This window comes from Somniosus microcephalus, chromosome 2 (genome assembly GCF_052327205.1).
Source record: "Somniosus microcephalus isolate GS21.2 chromosome 2, FLI_Smic_1.0, whole genome shotgun sequence".
Lineage (NCBI taxonomy): Eukaryota > Metazoa > Chordata > Chondrichthyes > Squaliformes > Somniosidae > Somniosus > Somniosus microcephalus.
In genome coordinates, this window is record NC_140988.1 from 212,051,014 (window position 1) to 212,070,475 (window position 19,462).

Genomic DNA, 19,462 nt, shown 5'->3' on the forward strand with positions numbered 1-19,462 from the left:
TAAGTTCAGGACACTAGTTTGAGACCTAGCTTTCTCACCCTCAAACTGAATTTTAAATTTTACCATGCTATGATCACTCTTCCCAAGAGGATCCTTCACTTCGAGATCATTAATTAATCCAGCCTCGTTACACATTACCAGATCTAAAATAGTCTTCTCCCTAGTTGGTTCCACAACATATTGTTACAAGAAACCATCCCGTATACACTCTCTAAGAACTCTTCCTCAAGTCTATCTTTGCCAATTTGCTTTGTCCAATCAATATGAAGATTAAAATCTCCCATGATTATAGTCGTACCTTTCTTACAAGCCTCTATTATTTCTTATGTCACAATAACTAGTGATATCAGTCTTCACAAAATAATCCAACAAAGGTATGTTTAGTGGCACTGGAAGCAATAAGTAAAATCAATAACATTAACTCAAACTATTTTATTGATCAGATTACATTCTGAAAGCTAAATTAACTTTGGAAATGGAACTAAAGCAAGTTATTCCAGCATGAATTTTGTAGAGCACCACAGTAGCCTTTTTATTTACATTTATAAAATAACTACAGAAATAGATCCTGCTGAAGAATAATTGCTGAAATGATTGCTCATGTATTTTCCATGTTAAATTGTGACAAATATGCCGGTAAAAAAAATACGAGAGTGAAGAAGTTTTTTTTAAAAAAAACATTAAAAAAAAATATTTTTACACCCTTTTGGTATTAATAGACTATGTAGTGAATAAGGGTGGATCACCATCATAGTCATTTGAGACCATGTTGGTTATGAGCATGAATATTATGTTTGTTCCAAATACATATCCCAAGGGTAGGTAGTAAATGTGTGAAATTAGCATTATCAAATGTAATAACACCATAAAGAACTTCAAATCTTGTTTATTGTTAATCATCTGGGCTGTGATGCAGGAAAGAAATTATTCAGTTTCTGATTTTAAGATCATTTTAAGTTTAAGCTGCTGCTATGAGCTAGGTTACCCCATATTTCCCACAAATAATGTTTGGATATGTGAAGGAAGGTTTTTTGGTTGGCTGAGTGCCATTTTTTAGTTTTTTTGCTTTTCTTGGATTTATTTCTGTTAATCTGGTGATCTTGTAAATTGTATTGTATAAAGTACATAGAATTCTATGGTCATGGTGGGCCAATGGTATTTCAAATTTGGAAAAACTGAAGTTTAAATCTGACATTGTTGCGATGTAAAAACTTGTAGAAGTTCCAGTATCTATTTAATTGCCGTGCATGTTTTAAACACAAATTGAAAATGGTGCTCTGTTAAATGACTTTCTAATGTATCTGCTTTGTATTTATGCAGGAGGGCGGTATCAACTAGAAATTAAAATTCCAGAAACATATCCATTTAATCCTCCAAAGGTGAGACATGTCTGTATACATGTGTTTCTGGATAAAATAGTGGGCAATGACTGAATTTACTAGCAGTATTAGAGCTAGCAATGAGTGGGACACAGCTTGATACTTCTGTTTGTTGGCCGTTAAACTTAAATGAACTATTGTCTTTTGAGCTGTTGTAGCCATCTGTTAAACACTGTCAATGTTTGAACTTTTGTTGTACCTTCAAATGGATTTTGAACTTTTTTTTGTTTCAATTATTAATGGATTCTACAAAACAATTTTTGCTGTTTTTTCTTTTTCTAGTAAAAATAGCTATTACAAATGAGCATTTGAGCCTCATTTACTGTCTAGTTTTCTCCTTGGTGTCTGCCTTGGCTCAGTGGCAGCATTCTCACTTCTTGAGTCAGAAGATTGTGGGTTAAAGTCCCACGCTGAGACTTGAGCACATAATCTAGGCTGACACTAGTGCAGTACTGAGGGTGTGCTGCATTGTTGGAGGTGCTGTCTTTTGGATGAGATGTTAAACCTTGCATTAACCCCGTCTGGCGCCTCGGTTGGGTGTAAAAGATCCCATGTCACTATTTGAAGAAGAGCTGGGAAATTCTCCTGGTGTCCTGGCCAATATTTATCCCTTAACCATAACATCACCAAAACAGATTATCTGGTCATTTATTTCAATGCTGTTTGTGGGTGCTTGCTGTGTGCAAATTGGCTGTCATGTTTCCTATATTAAAACAGTGACCACACTTCAAAAGTAATTCATTTGTTGTTAAAGCCCTTTGGGATATCTTGAGGTCAGAAAGGCGCTATAGAAATGCAAGTCATTCTATATTTCTTTCTGAATGCATTTCACATTTTTTCTTTTTTGTTACTGGAGTAGGACAGTTTTGTTTCATCAAGCTTTTAAGCATGCTCCTGTTTTGTTCTATATTCACTGTTATTCACCCTTTATCTCAATGGCAAAGCATTCTTTTGATGTTGCAGCATGCTATAACTAAACCATATTGAGATGAATTTTGCATGTTTCAATTATAGGGGTTTTGAGAGGGAAAACTGTACAAGTGCATTTTTAAAAAAAAGCTGTGGTCATGGCCTTGGGAATGGACGTTCAGTCTGCTTCCACTGCAGGGAGATGCATCTGTATGTTGCAAATAGTTGGAAACTTTGCTACATATCTTTTGCAAGTTTTGTACCATGTAGGTATTTTCTCTGCAGTTTCTGTGGTACAACATGGAAACTATTGGGCTGAGGAGTAGAGAGGTGTGCTATACAATTGGATCTGAATAATTCATCTTTGGTTAGTTAAGCTAAACTTGTATTCTATACCCCCCAATTATTGTGATTCTCAATTTTTTGCCTCCAATATTCCTTTCCAAGGCCTTGTGTATGGTATTTGGTGACTGTACATGAATGACACATGATAGGTGGATGCAGTATTGTCTGTGAATTTTGAATTTGAGTGAGGGATGATTTGCTCTCCAGTCATGCTGGGTGATCTCAGTGGTTCCAGGTAGGGGCAGCTGGTGTCACGTTTCCGAGTTGGTGAAATCTTTGAGTTTAATAGAATGCATTGAGTGGCCTTAAAATGTCCAGTTTGGCGTAAGCAAAGTAGGGTGGCAAATGGATTTGAGTAAGATTTTGTAATCTGTTGAGTTGACTAGTCAAGAAATGTATATTCTTGAATTAATTTGTAACGGGCAAAAGTAAATTTTGCATCAATGAGTGAAGTACAGCTTTTTGATTGTGAGTTGTGATTTTTTTTTTAATGCTTGTTATGCAAGCACAATATATCTTTTGTTTTGGAAAATCATTCTTTTATTACCAGTGTGAAATTTAATAACCAAATGGAAATCTCCTCCTTGCATTTAGAGTCTGGAGTTTATCATTGCCACAAGTGGCAATGACAATCCAGGCTGTTGGGTAATCTGAAGGTCTAAGAACAGTTGCTGTATCACTGACTTGTGCCGTTTTAACCTGAGGACCAGAGGCAAATTGAGTCATTTGGTGTAGATTGTCGAAATTTCTAAAGTAGTTAACTATATGAAATAACCCGTGGGTAATGAGAGTTTTCACCTACTCTTAATAAATATTTGGGATTTAAGGCCTTCATAAACTTGTACCTTTTTGATAATCAGAAAACCTGGCACACAGACTGTTTTATATAAGAATTACTTAACGTACTGTTAACTGTCATTTTGGGTAATTGCAAACACTGCAGGTATTGACCTCTTTCCCCTAGCAGAAAGTAGATATTAACTAGAATCTTGATAGGCTAATAATTCTTGTTCAATTGTGTTCAGAAAAGTATTATGCAGTATTCCATGACACTTAAACTCTGGGAATCGGCTTTTGTTTTACCATTTTCTATTAAATGTTAATGAAAATAATTGTATCTTTCAGGTTCGGTTTATTACAAAAATTTGGCATCCAAATATTAGTTCAGTAACGGGAGCCATTTGTTTGGATATTCTGAAAGATCAGTGGTAAGTTTCCCTGCCTGTTCATGTATTACGTACAATCTCTCTGACCTTTTTAATTCTTAGCTAGTAGCTTGTTGTACAGGAAACTTTGTGCTATCCGGCACCGATGGGACCGAGCTGTTGCTGTTCCCTCAAAACTGCCGGACACACCAGCGTTAATGTTGAAGCATACGGAGCTTTTCATCTCCGTATCTGACAGCAAACACTGTTGCTTAGCAACAGCTTCTAAACAGTCAGCCCGTACCTTGGAAGCGTCTCTGTAGCTTAGCAACAGCTTCAGAGAGACTTTCCAGAGCCTGACTGTTGGAAAAAAAAAAGCCACGAGAAGAAAAAAAACCCTAACACAACGGCTCCTGATTTTTGCCGGTGGCTCGAGCTTGCCGGACACTTGGCCTCCGGATAACACACAGTTTCCTGTAACTTTTTTATGGAACTGTTTTTAGTTTTTAAGGCTGATTCTGCTCAGTTTTTGCTGTTCTTTAGCAGTGTGAATTACATGATTTTTTTCTAAAATTGAATCGATCTTTTAGTATGATTTGACTACAGATGAGCAGTGTGTAGGATCCAATTTTGTCACTAAAATTCTGATGCTGCACATTATGACAATACATTCATATTTAAATATATAAAAAAGAAAATCCTCTGACTTTCACTGTAGCCATTGAGGATTGCCCTGATGTCTTTATAGAATCATACAGCACAGAAGGAGACTATTGGGCCCATTTGTGTCTGTGCTGGCTCTTTGACAGAGCTATTCAATTAGTCCCACACCCCTGCTCTTTCCCCATAGCCCTTGAAAGCTACTATTGAATCTGCTCCCATAACCTTTTCATGTAGTACATTCCAGATCATCATAACTGGTTGCGTAAAAAAAAAAAAAAACTTCTAAATTTTCCCCCCTGGATTTTTTGGCAGTTATCTTAGATCTGTGTCCTCTGGTTACCGATCCTCCTGCCAGTGGAAACCGTTTCTCCCTATCTACTCTATCAAAACCTCTCATAATTTTGAACAACTCTATTAACTCTCCCCTTAACCTTCTCTGCTCTAAGGAGAACAGTCCCAGCTTCTCTAGTCTTTCATCCCTCATCTCTAGTACCATTCTGGTAAATCTCCTCTGCACCTTTTCCAAGGTTTTGACAACCAAATGCATTTTCATTGCTTATTTTTATTGTCTCCCTCTCTTTGGGCAATAAAAAGTCTCTAGGCCAACAACGACAGCCCTTTATGTAATGTTGCTGCAATAAAGCAGTGACTTTCTATTGTGCTGTTGCACTGTAGTCATTGCTGTAATACTGTAGAATAAAGTGCACAATATTTGTGTAGAATGTTCTTGGGGCCAATTTTGTTGTCCCTGGATTTTCTGTTCCATTGTGGTGTTTGTGCTGATGTATAATTTACTAGAATTAGTCGGCTTACCTATTCTGACTGGTTAGGATTTGTTCTAGGCTGCATTTGTATCCCAACTGCTGGTCACAACCCAGTAGCTGCAGCATGTAGTATGGCCAGGCAGTACCCATTTCACACAGCCTGGGTGGAACGCTGATGCCCAGAAGAGAGCTCTGCTCTTGTACCGTTAAATGCATGTGTAGAGTTCCTCTCCTAGTAATTACAAATTTTTAATAGTGCAGACACTAATGCCTGGAAATATCTAAACTTGCCTGCAGTTAATTTAAAAGTGTCCAAAAAGTTTATAGAGCAGACTGGGCACTTCAAAACTGGCTTAGCACTGCACTGAAGTTGCATTCCATGCAGTATCGAATCATAGAAATTTGCAGCACAGAAGGAGGCCATTTAGCCCATTGTGTCTGTGCCGGCCGAAAAAAGCTATCCAGCCTGATCCCACTTTCCAGCTCTTGGTCCGTAGCCCTGTAGGTTACAGCACTTCAAGTGAATATCCAAGTACCTTTTTAAATGGTGATGAGGGTTTCTGCCTCTACCACCCTTTCAGGTAGTGAGTTCCAGACCCCCACCACCCTCTGGGTGAAAAAAGTTCTCCTCAACTCCCCTCTAATCCTTCTACCAATTACTTTAAATCTATGCCACCTGGTTATTGACCTCTTTGCTAAGGGAAATATGTCTTTCCTAGCCACTCTAGGCCCCTCATAATTTTATACACCTCAATTAAATCTCCCCTTAGCCTCCCTCAGTTGCAAAGAAAACCACTCCAGCCTATGCAATCTTTCCTCATAGCTAAAATTTTCCAGTCCTGGCAACATTCTCGCAAATCTCCTTTGTACCCTCTCTAGTGCAATCACATCTTTCCTGTAATGTGGTGACCCGAACTGTATGCAACACTCTCGCTGTGGTTTACTAGTGTTTTATACAGTTTAAGCATAGCCTCCCTGCTCTTACTTTTCCTTTATTAACTGAGGCATAGAATATATCAGCTGAGGCTACCTCTTCACAGCACTCTTTCCCACAGTTAGGTTAGGCTGCGTCACAACTCCACATTTATATTTTATAGAATTGTATAGCACAGAAGGAGGCCATTCGGCCCATTTAGTCTGTGCCAGCTCTTTCGAAGAGCATTCCAGTTAGTCCCACTCCCTTGCTGTTTCCCCATATCCTTGCAATTTTTTCTCCTTCATGTATTTATCCAATTCCCTTTTGAAGGCTACTATTGAATCTGTATCCACCACCCCATCAGACAGTGCATTCCAAATCCTAACCACTCGTTGTGTAAAACAGTTTTTCCTCATGTCGCCTCTGGTTCTTTTGCCAATCACTTTAAATCTGTGCCTCCTCGTTATCAACCCTTCAACCATTGGAAACAATTTCTCTTTATTTACTCTATCTAAACCCTTCATGATTTTAAACACCTCTATCAAATCTCCTCTTAGCCTTCTCTGCTCCAAGGAGAACAACCCCAGCTTCTCTAGTCTATCCACGTAACTGTATTTCCCTCATCCCTGGAACTATTCTAGTAAATCTCTTTTGTACCCTCTCCAAAGCCTTCATGTCCTTCCTAAAGTGTGGTGCCCAGAATTGGACACAATACTTCAGCTGGGGCTGAACTAGTGTTTTACATAGGTTTAGCATAACTTCCTGGCTTTTGTACTCTGTGCCTCTATTTATAAAGCCCACGATCCCATATACTTTATTAACTGCTTTGTTAACCTGTCCTGCCACCTTCAAAGATTTGTGCACAAGCACCCCCAGGTCTCCCTGTTCTTGTACCCCCTTTAAAATTGAACCATTTAGTGTGTATGGTCGCTCCTCATTCTTTCTACCAAACTGTATCCCCTCATACTTCTCTGCGTTGAATTTCATCTGCCATGTGTCCGCCCATTCCACCAGCCTGTCTGTCTTGAAGTCTATTACTATTTTCCTCACTGTTTACTACACTTCCAAGTTTTGTCATATGCAAATTTCAAAATTGTTCCATGTGCCCTGTACCCCCAAGTCCAAGTTATCAATGTATATTCGAAATAGCAGAGGTGCTAGTACTGACCCTTGGGGAACGCCACTGTAAACCTCCCAGTGCAAAAAAACCAGGCATTCACCACAACTCTGTTTTCTATCCCGTAGCAAATTTTGTATCGATGCTGCTACTACCCCTTTTTATCCCATGGGCTACAATTTAACATTGGTGCAAACCATTTTACACCGACATCAAGCATGCTTCTGTAGTTGACTGAGTTCCACACACACTTCCTTTCATGCTGCTGATCACTTAATATTGTACAGTATAGTTAAAAGTCTCAACTTTTAGGATTTGTTAACCACTTGATATGTATATTGGTACAAAAATTTTAAGTATTTTAAATGGGAGAAATAACTGAAGCTGTTATTAAATTTTAAGGTTATAGTAATAAGTAACCAGTGTATTTTTTATTTCCCTAAATATTTAAGTTGTGCATTTTTCAACATTTAGAAATGCATCATCTTTGCATATAATTTGCAGGCCTGAATACCGCTAATGGTGAAAATAGCAATTGTGTAGAAATCATGAAAAGGCGCATCGTATGGTTCCTGCAGGAGCCAGCCAGCATGAGCTTTTTTTCCCTGTGCACTCTTTGTTGGCAGTTCCCTCACATTTGCTGTTCCTGAGAATCCAAAATTATGTCTTTACCCCATCTGCATTTTTTTGAGCCTTCCATCTTTGCTGAAGAAGGGTTATGAAGGGCAGGAAGAAAGAGATAAGGTGATGCTTTGTAAAATCTATCCCTTCAGATATTTTCTTGTTGACACCAGCTGGTGTACTCCAGCCTCTGGACCAGGATCTCCAGTTAAATGAAGGTGTCCTGGGTCCAATGGGTCTGGTTGATTAGACTTGTGGAATAAACTGTATAATTCTCTCTGCTACAATCATGGGGTAAAAATTCTGCCTGTTTTTGATGTATTCTGTACAGTCAGTGAGATCTCGTCTGTTTTGTATTCATCTGAATCAAATTGTCTTTTGCCTGTTGGCCCTTTTTTCCTTAGTCAGATTTTTCCTACACTACAATTCCCTTTTTCTCTTTTTTTTCTCCTTTCTCTTTTTCTCTTTCTTTTTTCTCTTTCTCTTTCCCTCCGCCCCCCCAATCTCTGAATCTTGCTGCCTTGCATCCAGATCTTGGGAGTAGCTTACCAGTTGGACTCCTGAATTTCACATTGCTTTTTTTTTTCTATATAAGGTTACACTTTAAAATGTAGATATTTACTACTCTAAACTATCTTTTGAAACTAGAATTATATTCTATTCACTACATTCTATCTTCCATTAACATGTTATTAAACTGATGGGTTGGTCTCCTCTCTCAATGAATTTGGGCAGTCCCAACTCTCTCCCTCGTGGCATGGGCCCACAGCATAAAACTGCCCATGGTTTGGTACATATCAACCCGAAGATTATAACCATACTCCAGCCACACCACCAGCTAACTTAGGAAATGAAAATAACATGTTGCTGCAAGAGAGTATGTATCCCATAAAGTAAAGATCCCATATTAAGCACACAAATTTTGATCTGGGTGCCCTAATTTATTGTGAAATTAATATGAATCCTTCCATTTTAGACTGTTCTGGAAGATTTTTAGGGCAATTATATACATTACTGGTAAAAGAATAAATGCATAGCCCAAAATTCAAAGAAAGGAGCGAGAATTTCAGTTTACAGATGCAGGAAGCAGATACAGGCTCCTCATGATTCTAGAAAAATGACTGCATGTTTGCCACTGAATATGATCGGTTTTTTTTCAACTGCTCTGTTTTGTTTTCTCTTCTCGCCAACTTGCATCAGTCCCCGACCCTCCTGCAGGTGTTTGTCCTCTCCTCGCTCACATTCCTCCCATCCCCTCCCCCTCACTCTTTCCTCCCCTTCCCGTCACTCACTGCTCCACGCCTCGCCTGATTGCTGCTCTCTCTGCTCCCACTCGCAGCTCTTTCCACTCGCGCCCCCTCCCCCTTTGCGGCCCTCTCCACTCTTTTCTCCTCTCTTCCCCCCACTCCCCTTCGCGGCCCTCTCCACTACACTTCCGCCCCCGAGGATTGAACTTCAGAAGTTCTTGGTCTGCATTTTCAGATATTCGTTGGATTCACCCGCATACTGGAGAAACCAATTTTTATCTTTAACTAAGTGAAGCGCAAAGTTTTTTTAATCAGATATTTTCAGACTTGATGCTATTCAGAATTAGAACAATTTTTGATAGTTAAGATTAGTTGCTGCTACTTAACAATAGGTTACAGAGGAGATTTACGAGGATGTTGCCAGGACTGGAGAGCTTTAGCTAGGAGGAAAGATTGGATAGGCTGTGGTTTTATTTGGAACGGAGGAGGTTCAGGAGACTTAATTGAGGTGTATAAAATTATGAAGGACCTAGATAGGGTGGATAGGAAGGACCTATTTCTTCTAACAGAGAGGTCATTAACCAAGGGGCATAGATTTAAAGTTATTTGCAGGAGGATTAGAGGGGAGTTGAGAACTTTTTTCACCCAGAGGGTGGTGGGGGGTCTGGAATTCGCTGCCTGAAAGGGTGGTAGAGGCAGAAACCCTCATCATTTAGAAAGTACTTGGCTATGCACGTGGTGCGTAGCCCTGTAGGTTACAGCACTTCAAGAGCTGGAAAGTGGGATTAGGCTGGATAGCTCTTTCTCGGCCGGCACAGACACGATGAGCTGAATGGCCTACTTCTGTGCCATAAATTTCTATGATACTTGGAACAGCCTATCTTCTTAAGCGATTAAAAAAAATCGCCCTGCATGATGTTATGGGCTAAATATATGGGCTGACTGAACCAGCTGCTATAAATACTGTGAATCACTCGGTTGTACTTTATGATAATGATGGGGGATGGCAGGGAGTGGTGGAGGAGGAAGAGGAGAGAGTAACATTTCTGCCAGAGATGTGGAAAACTTGGAATGTATGGAATTGGAGCTTGGACGTCGGTAGGGCAGTATAGAGTAATTTTCACTCTTTATTTGACTACTGCAACTGACCAGAGGTGTTGAAGCTTGGCCTGTGAGCTAATTCAGTGATGGTTTTACTTAGTATTTAATTATGGGGGTTCCATTCCATTCCTTTCCTCCCATTTCCTTTAGTTGTTACTCGATCTAAATTTGCTTGTAATATAGTAGTGTTTTAAAAAATAATTTTCTCCCAATTTTCTTCTCTCATTTGAAGGTGCTGATCAAAACTAAAACCATCCTGTTAGTCTGTCTTCATTATCTTCTGACCAGTACTATATGTACAAGTAAAGAATTTTAAGAGTATGCTGAAGGAAAGAGAATCTTTTTGCAGCATTTTCATTTGGACCTTTTTTGGATTTTGCTTTGAACTAAGTGGTTTTTAACTAAATGGTTATTAAATTGCATCAACAAATTGTACCAAGTTTCTAACTGACTTGTTTTATGTAGCCATCTTCCTTTTTAACCCACTGGTGGAAATAATTTAATACAGAGCTAGCTGAGAATTGTACACCATTTAATAATGTCAGATGTGGACAGTACTGCATATATCGGAAATTACCTGTACTACAGTTTGGACTGACTAAAATTCCCTTTTTAAAAAAAAATGTTTTAGAAAATTCTGACCTGAATATTTATTTAATGTGAAGTTATTTTGTTTCCCATTCCTCCATGTTGTATAATGTGCAGAAACCAATGTCTGGAGGTAACTGGGAGTTCAGACATTCTCAAAGATGAATTACACCTAGTATGAGATTTTATAACCAGTTGTGCAAACAGTGTTTTAACAATTTATATTTGTTTTTCCATGTGACCATCAGTGTCTCAGCAGCCTTGAGTCATTGTCTGAATAAGGTTATTTTATTCTCCCTTGCTTCTAGGTCACATTAGAGTACCATATCTTGACCACTGTTGGTAAGAGACCTGTTCCCAGGCCTCTGCCTTTGTTACTCTGTAGTCCTCCACTCGGAGGAGGCTCTGATTTAATGCTGCCTTCCTTGCTTTTCACAAAAAAATGAATTGTCCAAGAACAGGGATCCATTGAATGTGAACTACTGGAGCTTTGTACTCTGTTCAGTGACTGACTTTGTTGTTTAATTCTATTTTTAGGGCAGCTGCTATGACTCTAAGGACAGTTTTATTATCATTACAAGCCTTACTGGCAGCAGCTGAACCAGATGACCCACAGGATGCAGTCGTGGCACAACAGGTTAGCAACGGCTTGGCAGCAGCCAGAACGATGCAGAAAGACTACATTCTTCGATTTAATTAATATTTTTTTTAAATTTTTTTTGACAAACTCAAAATAATGGGAGCGATCAGTTGATCACATCAACTGGACCTGTACTGCTCAGTGTCACGTCACAGGCTGTTCTTACCCAGGAATTATCCGAGAAGCTGCCACAGCAACAAATTTTACAAAAAATTAGAGATAGCTGCTGTATGTTGAATTACATTTCAGCATTACTTTTGCAAACAATCTCTACAGGATAAATCCTGTGATCGTTCAAACTGCCATTTGGCTCTACTGATAGACAATTATTGATTTCATGTGAAATACTAGATTATATTTAGCTCAGTTTAAATAGTTTTGAGGTTTTCGGGTACAGTCTAGGTACATTCTTACAAGGAGGGAAAGGGTGGGCAACCAAAGCCAGAGCTCCCTGGACGAGACGAGTTGGAGAGTAGGATGAAGTAGAAGAAGGGGGCGCAGGACAGCTGTCTGCTTGATAATCAGGCTGAATATAAAAAGTACAGAGGAGAAGTGAAAAAGGAAATGAGAGGGGCAAAGAGACAGTACGAGAATAGATTGGCGGCTAACATAAAGGGGAATCTAAAAGTGGTCTTTGGGCATATTAACAGTAAGAGTTGTCAGAGGAGTGGTGAGACCGATTAGGGACCAAAATGGAGAACTATTGGTGGAGGCAGAAGGCATGGCTGAGCTACTAAATGAGTACTTTGCATCGGTGTTTACCAAGGAAGAGGACTTTGCCAAAGCTATGGTAAACGATGAGGTTGCTGGGATACTGGATGAGATAAAAATAGATAGAGGTGGTACTGGAAAGGCTGGCGGTAAAGTGGATAAGTCACCCAGTCCGGATGGGATGCATCCTAGGTTACTGATGGAAATAAGGGAAGAAGTTGCGGAGGTATGGGCCACAATCTTCCAATCCTCCTTAGATACAAGGGTGGTGCCAAAGGACTGGAGGATTGCAAATGTTACACCGTTGTTCAAAAAAGGATGAAGGATAAACCTGGCAATTACAGGCCAAGCCAGTTTAATGTCGGTGGTGGGGAAGCTTTTAGGAACAATAATCTAGGAGAAAATTAACAGCCAATTGGACAAGCATGGACTAATAAAGGAGAGCCAGCATGGATTTGTTAAGGGTTTGACTAACTTGGTTGAGTTTTTTGATGAGGTAACAGAGGGTTGATGAGGGCAGTGCAGTTGATGGTGTGTATATGGACTTTCAAAAGGTGTTTGATAAAGTACCACATACTAGGCTTGTTAGCAAAATTGAAACCCATAGGATAAAAGGGGCAGTAGCAACATGGATACAAAATTGGCTAAGGGATAGCAAACCGTTGTGGTGACTGTTTTTTGGACTAGAGGGAGGTATACAGTGGCGTTCCACTAGGTTCAGTATTAGTACCACTGCTGTTTTTAATATACATTAATGACTTGAACTTGGGGGTACAGGGCACAATTTTGAAATTTGCATATGAGACAAAACTTGGAAGTGTAGTAAACAGTGAGGAAGATAGTAATAGACTTCAAGAAGACATAGACAGGCTGGTGGAATGGGCAGACACATGGCAAATGAAATTCAATTCAGAGGAGTGTGAGGTGATATATTTTGTTCGGAAGAATGAGGAGCGACCATACACACTAAATGGTTCAATTTTAAAGGGGATGCAAAAACAGAGACCTGGGGGTGCTTGTGCACAAATCTTTGAAGGTGGCAAGACAGGTTAACAAAGTACTATAGTTAATAAAGTATATGGGATCGTGGGCTTTATAAATAGAGGCAGAGAGTACAAAAGCCAGGAAGTTATGCTAAACCTATATAAAGCACTAGTTTGACCCCAGCTGGAGTATGGTGTCCAATTCTGGGCTCTACACTTTAGGAAGGACGTGAAGGTTTTGGAGAGGGTACAGAAGAGATTTACTAGAATAGTTCCAGGGATGAGGGAATGCAGTTATGTGGATAGACTAGAAAAGCTGGGGTTGTTCTCGGAGCAGAGAAGGCTAAGAGGAGATTTGATAGAAGTGTTTAAAATCATGAAAGATTTAGAGTAAATAAAGAGAAACTGTTTCCAATGGCTGAAGGGTCAATAACAAGAGGGCACAGATTTAAGTTGTCAAAAGAACGAGGCGACATGAAGAAAAACTGTTTTACACAAGTGATTAGGATTTGGAATGCACTGCCTGATGGGGTGGTGGATACAGAGTCAATAGTAGCCTTCAAAAGGGACTTGGATAAATACTTGAAGGAGAAAAATTGCAGAGATATGGGGAAAGAGCGGGGTAGTGGGACTAACTGGATTGCTCTTCGAAAGAGCCGGCTCAGACTCGATGGGCCAAATGGCCTCGTGCTGTAGTAGTCTGATTTCTATAATGAACACTAATGTTTGAATAATAAATTAAATGTTTCATTTGCCTCACCAAAATGGCCATATTTGTGTAATTGTCTTGATTGAAGTTTAATAAAAACAAATTAGGCTGTGCAAAAAAGAAAAATTACTATACCTAGCAATTTATTGTTCATTCGTCTAGCATTTTACTTAAATGGTGAACAAAATTGTGATGTTGGTTAAACATCTGTATTGATCCTTAAAATTGTTTTTATATCTTGCATGGAGTCATGAATTTCTGTTTGTTTGCCAGTGTAAAGTTTAACCCATTTTTGTAATAAAATGGACACTGGTGATTGTTTACAAAAGGAACACTCTCAAAATGCAGCATACAGAACCTATTGCTTTGTTTTAACTAATTGTAACATTTGTTCATGGTAGTTTCTCTGACTCCTGGATAATTATGCCCTGTAAAGTGACAGAGCAGTACAGACCAGGAAAATCCCTGATTGATCCCTGACCTGGTTGAGATAAGCTAACAGCACAAGGCAGCAGTGGGGCTGTTGCAATTGACCTTATTGTTCAGATTAAGGAGGGGATGAAATCCCCTTCCTGATCAGAATCCAATCACCCTCATTCTGAAAATTGTGGATGAGAGAACAGAATCAAGCATAGTTTTGTTTATCCTTTTCCTTCTCCTTCCCCCATCCCCCCCAACCATACTCACAAATGAACAATGGCCAATTCAGATTACCAAAGGGCCATTGCCACTTGTGGATACCCAACATAATTTGTCTTTCATAGAAGAGAGTAAGAGAAAAATTGGTGGAGTGCAATTCCTTATGGGTCATTATAACAAGACAACATGTAAAAAAAATAGGCAAATTGATTTGATAAACAGGAGAATGTGATAGCTAATCTGGCAGATTCACAGTATAACAACATTACAGATATATTACTTTATGGAGGCGAACGTCTGACGGCAAATAAAGACTTGCATTTTCACGACCTCAGGACGTCCCAAAGCGCTTTCCAACCAATAAAGTACTTTTTGAAGTATAGTCACTGTTATAATGTAGGAAACGTGGCAACCAATTTGCGCATAGCAAGATCTCACGAACAGCATTGTGATAAATGACCAGATAATCTGTTTTTAGTGATATTGGTTGAGGGATAAATATTGGCCAGGACACCAGGGAGAACTCCCGTGCTTTTCTTCGGAATAGTGCCATTGGATCTGTTACGTCCATCTGAGGGCAGACAGGGCCTCGGTTTAACGTCTCATCCGAAAGATCACCATCAGTTTGTTGCTAAATTTGAAAGTTTTGTGAAGTCATCTCAAGTCTTCATCCCACAAATAATTTTAAATTGTTGCCATGTTTTGAGATTTTTTTTTTTTTTTTTACTTATTTGGTCCAGAGAGGACTTTTGATTAATTTATAATAGAGAGGGAGGACGGTTGCCAACCCTCCAGGAATTGAAGATGAATGATTAGAATGAATACTTGGGTTGTCAGGTATTGAGTCTACAGTTGCTTGAATGTTACTTTGTAGTTAAAGAAAATTGTGTAATTGTTTCTTTGATAACAAATCTCTGTTAATAAAAGTTTATCTTGATCTGATTCTTTTTGTTTTCTCCCCTGACCCCCTTTGTCTCAAAAACTGACACAGCCACATTTTTGGGTTCTGAGGGAACGAGTGTCTTGTCCCAGAGTTCTGCCAAGGCCACTCTCGATTTTAAATTTTATTAATCTCTTTTGTGCATTTTAAAAACCTATTTATACCATTAAAATATGAGCTAGGTTGAATCTTTTAATCCATTATATTCAAATTCCAAAGTTTGCTTAAAAAAAATTAAATTAATCATAGCAAGCTAATGTAATTGCTTACAGCCTCTATTTGAGCAGTGTACTTATGGAGTATGTTCTTTCTGCAGTACAAGCAAAATCCAGAGATGTTTAAACAGACAGCCCGACTCTGGGCGCACGTGTATGCTGGAGCGCCAGTTCCTAGCCCCGAGTACACTAGAAAAGTAGACAAACTGTGTGCTATGGGCTTTGATAAAGTGAGTATTAAAAATAATTTGACCTAGCATATCAGTAAGAATTTGCTTATGAACAGTTTTGCAGTTTGAATTTATATTTTAACAATCATTTTGTTCTAGTTGTTTCTGCATTTGTTGTATGCTTGCATTTATATGGCTCCTCATTGTGTTGAAATGCCTGAAGTGCATGACATAATGAATTGCATTTGCAATGCAATACCTGCTGCAGGCAAAGCTACAGCCATGCTGTATCACTGGTTCCCAGCGATGAGAGAAATGATCAGTTAATCTGTGGTGTTTGTTTTTGGTATCTGTTACGGGAGGAATGTTGGCCAAGACACTGAAAACTCTTGACTTCTTCTTTGAATAGAGCCATAGGATCTTTAACATCCATCTGAATAAATAGTACAGGCACAAGCAAACTCCGTTTAACATTCCATCCAAATGTATGGGCAGGCTTTGAAAATCTAATGTTATATGAGCAAAGACTATTGAATCTGTAGGGCAACTGTATGGATTACATGTTCCTGTCCTGGGAAGGGGACACATTGAAAACCAAATTTTAAAAAGCTGCAACTACTTAGTTCATTCATTAGAATCCCCTGATTGAGTGACTGAAAGGCAGGGAAATATGAATATTTCTTCCCCTCTATCTAAAGAGAAGTGATAAATTTCTCTGACCAATTTCTGAAAAAAAAATCCAGTTTAATGTCTTTTCCTGAATTCGCATGGTCTACTGTTACTGATGTTTTACATTTTTTTTTTAATGGAAATAAGTAGTTCATTATTAGTTTTAATAGTTATTAGCGCTAATATTTGTTGTTCGTTGTTGTGACTGGTGCTCTGTACTCTTTGACATCTTCGCAGTGTTCAATTCTGGTTGATTCTGCCATTCTCCTCTCGCGCTTCTCCTCCATTGTCCAGCTCTATGGGCCTGCCCTTGCATGGTTCCATTTCTACCAATCCGAGTGTCGTCACTGCAACTCCAGCAACAGCTACTCTTCCTTCACCTGCACTATCGCCTCCAGGGCGCCACGAAGATCTATCCTCGGCCTCTTCCCTAAATCTACATGCTGCCTCTTGGTAACGTCATAAGCAGTCACGAGGTCAGCTTTCACATGCATGCTAGTACCTCTTTACCACTTCTCTCAATCCTTAACTATCTCCTTGCTGTCTGACTGCTTATCCAACAAAAAAGTCCTGAATGAATCGCATCTTATTCCCGCTCAACATTGTGAAGAACAAAAGCTATCTTCATTGGGCCTTGCCACTGACCCTATCTCTGTCCCTGGCCATTCTTTCAGGTTGAATCAGACAATGCACAATCTTCTTGTCCCGAACTGAACTTCAAGCCCATATCGTAACCATCACTAATTCTGCTTTCTTCTGCCTCTGCAACATTGTCCATCTCCTGTCCTACCTCTTCCCCTCCCCTGGTGAAATCTTGATATGTGCCTTTGTTACTTCCTGACTCAACTACTCTTAACACTCCTTGTTGGCCTTCCATAACTCCAGATTGTTAAATTCTGCCACAGGTATCCTGTCCTACACATCCATCACCCTTGTCCTCACTAACTAATACTTGTTTCCTGTCCTGCAACACATTACATTCAATATCCTTGTCTAAGTTCCTCCATGGTCTTTCTCCACTCTAACTTTGCAGTTTCCTCCAGCTTTCTGTCCCCTCTGAAACACACCATTCCTCTAACATTCGTGCCACAGAAGTGCCAGGCAATGACTCTCTCCAACAAGCGAGAGTCTAACCACCGCCCCTTGACATTCAACGGCATTACCATCGGAATCCCCCACCATCAACATCCTGGGGGGGGTCACCATTGACCAGAAACTTAACTGGACCAGCCACACACATACTGTGGCAACAAGAGCAGGTCAGAAGCTAGGCATTCTGTGGTGTGTTTCTCACCACCTGACTCCACAAAGCCTTTCCATCACCTAAAAGGCACAAGTAAGCAGTGTGATGGAATATTCTCCACTTGCCTGGATGAGTGCAGCTACAACAACACTCAAGAAGCTCGACACCATCTAGGACAAAGCAGCCCGCTTGATTGGCACCCCATCCACCACCTTAAACATTCACTCCCTCCACCACCGGCGTACCGTGGCTGCAGTGTGTACCATCTACAAGATGCACTGCAGCAACTCGACAAGGCTTCTTCAGCAGCACCTCCCAAACCCGCGACCTCTTCTGCCTAGAAAGACAAGGGCAGCAGGCTCATGGGAACACCACCATCTTCAAGTCACACACCATCCTGACTTAGAAGTATATCGCCGATCCTTCATCGTCGCTGGGTCAAAATCCTGAAATTCCTTGCCTCACCGCACTGTGGGAGTGTCTCCACCACACAGACTGCAGCGGTTCAAGAAGGCGGCTCACCACCACCTTCTCAAGGGCAACTAGGGATGGGCAATAAATGCTGGCCTTGCCAGCGACGCCCACATCCCATAATTGAATTAAAAAAAAAAAAAAAAAAAATCCTTTTGTGCCACTGTTGGTGGCAGACCCTTTTAGATGTCTGAATCTTCACTTTTGGAACTCCCCCTCCCTCTGCACCTTTACCCCCCCCCTTCAAATCCTATTTCTTGGACCTAGCCTACCATCATCCTTCCTAATTGTTTCCTGCTTTGCTGTCCATTTTCATTATGCCTACTTAGAATCATAGAATGATACAGCGCAGAAGGAGGCAATTCGGCCCATCGTGCCTGTGCAGGCTCTTTGGTAGAGCTATCTAATTAGTCCCACTCCCCTGCTCTTTCCCCATAGCCCTGTAAAAAAATTTCCGTTCAAGTATTTTATCAAATTCTCTTTTTTGAACGTTACTTTTGAATCTGCTTCCTGTGGTAAACCACTGTTCTAGTTATCACTGTATATTGTTCTCACTGTCACATCACTACACGAGGTCGCCTCTTGTCGCACTGTTATACCTGGGCTGACCACCTCCGACTCCGCCCATTACCTGCCCAGGTATAAAGGTAGCTGACTGGCTAGTATTCCTCCCTGTTGGATCGGATCACCCACGAGGGTGGGCTCTGTTATTTAGCCAATAAAAACCTTCAGTTACGTTCTTAACTCGTCGCCTTTTATTGGACTAATTGATAGGCATATCAATTTTATTGACTAAATTTTAAAGATGTCTGATAATGAACAGCAACAGCAAGGAGCTCACCCAGCAGCACAGCAACAGCAGCCTCCAGACAACGGGCCACACCAGCCGGCTTGGCTGCAAGCCTTGAAACCACCATACCTGGATCTAAACCCACAGGCACCAAACTCAGCCAACGACTTCAAACACTGGCTGGACTGCTTCGAATCGTACCTGGAGGAAGCCGTCGTCCCTCAGAGATCCAAACTAAGAGTCCTGAAAGCCCAAGCGAGCCCGAGAGTATATACACTCATCCAGGACATGACTACGTACGACGACGCCATCAACCTACTGAAACAGCAGTACCGGAGCCCGGTAAACTACATGTACACTAGGCATCTCTTAAGATCTCGCCAGCAACAGCCAGGAGAATCGATAGCTGAATTTTCACGAGCGCTGAGACAACTCGGCAGGAACTGTGACTTTAAAGCGGTGACGGCTACTGCGAACATGGAAGACA

At 40.3% G+C, this 19,462-nt stretch overlaps 1 protein-coding gene across 3 annotated transcripts in view; it reads left to right on the top strand.

The window, feature by feature from the left end:
* ube2kb (ubiquitin-conjugating enzyme E2Kb (UBC1 homolog, yeast)) overlaps positions 1–19,462 on the top strand; it is an 84,151-nt gene that overhangs the window by 42,222 nt on the left and 22,467 nt on the right. For all 3 annotated transcript variants that reach the window (XM_085968950.1, XM_085968941.1, XM_085968955.1), the window contains 4 exons: positions 1,321–1,379; positions 3,759–3,841; positions 11,333–11,432; positions 15,734–15,862. In XM_085968950.1, coding sequence (XP_085825076.1) covers positions 1,321–1,379; positions 3,759–3,841; positions 11,333–11,432; positions 15,734–15,862 — 371 coding nt within the window. The remainder of the gene's footprint in view (positions 1–1,320; positions 1,380–3,758; positions 3,842–11,332; positions 11,433–15,733; positions 15,863–19,462) is intronic.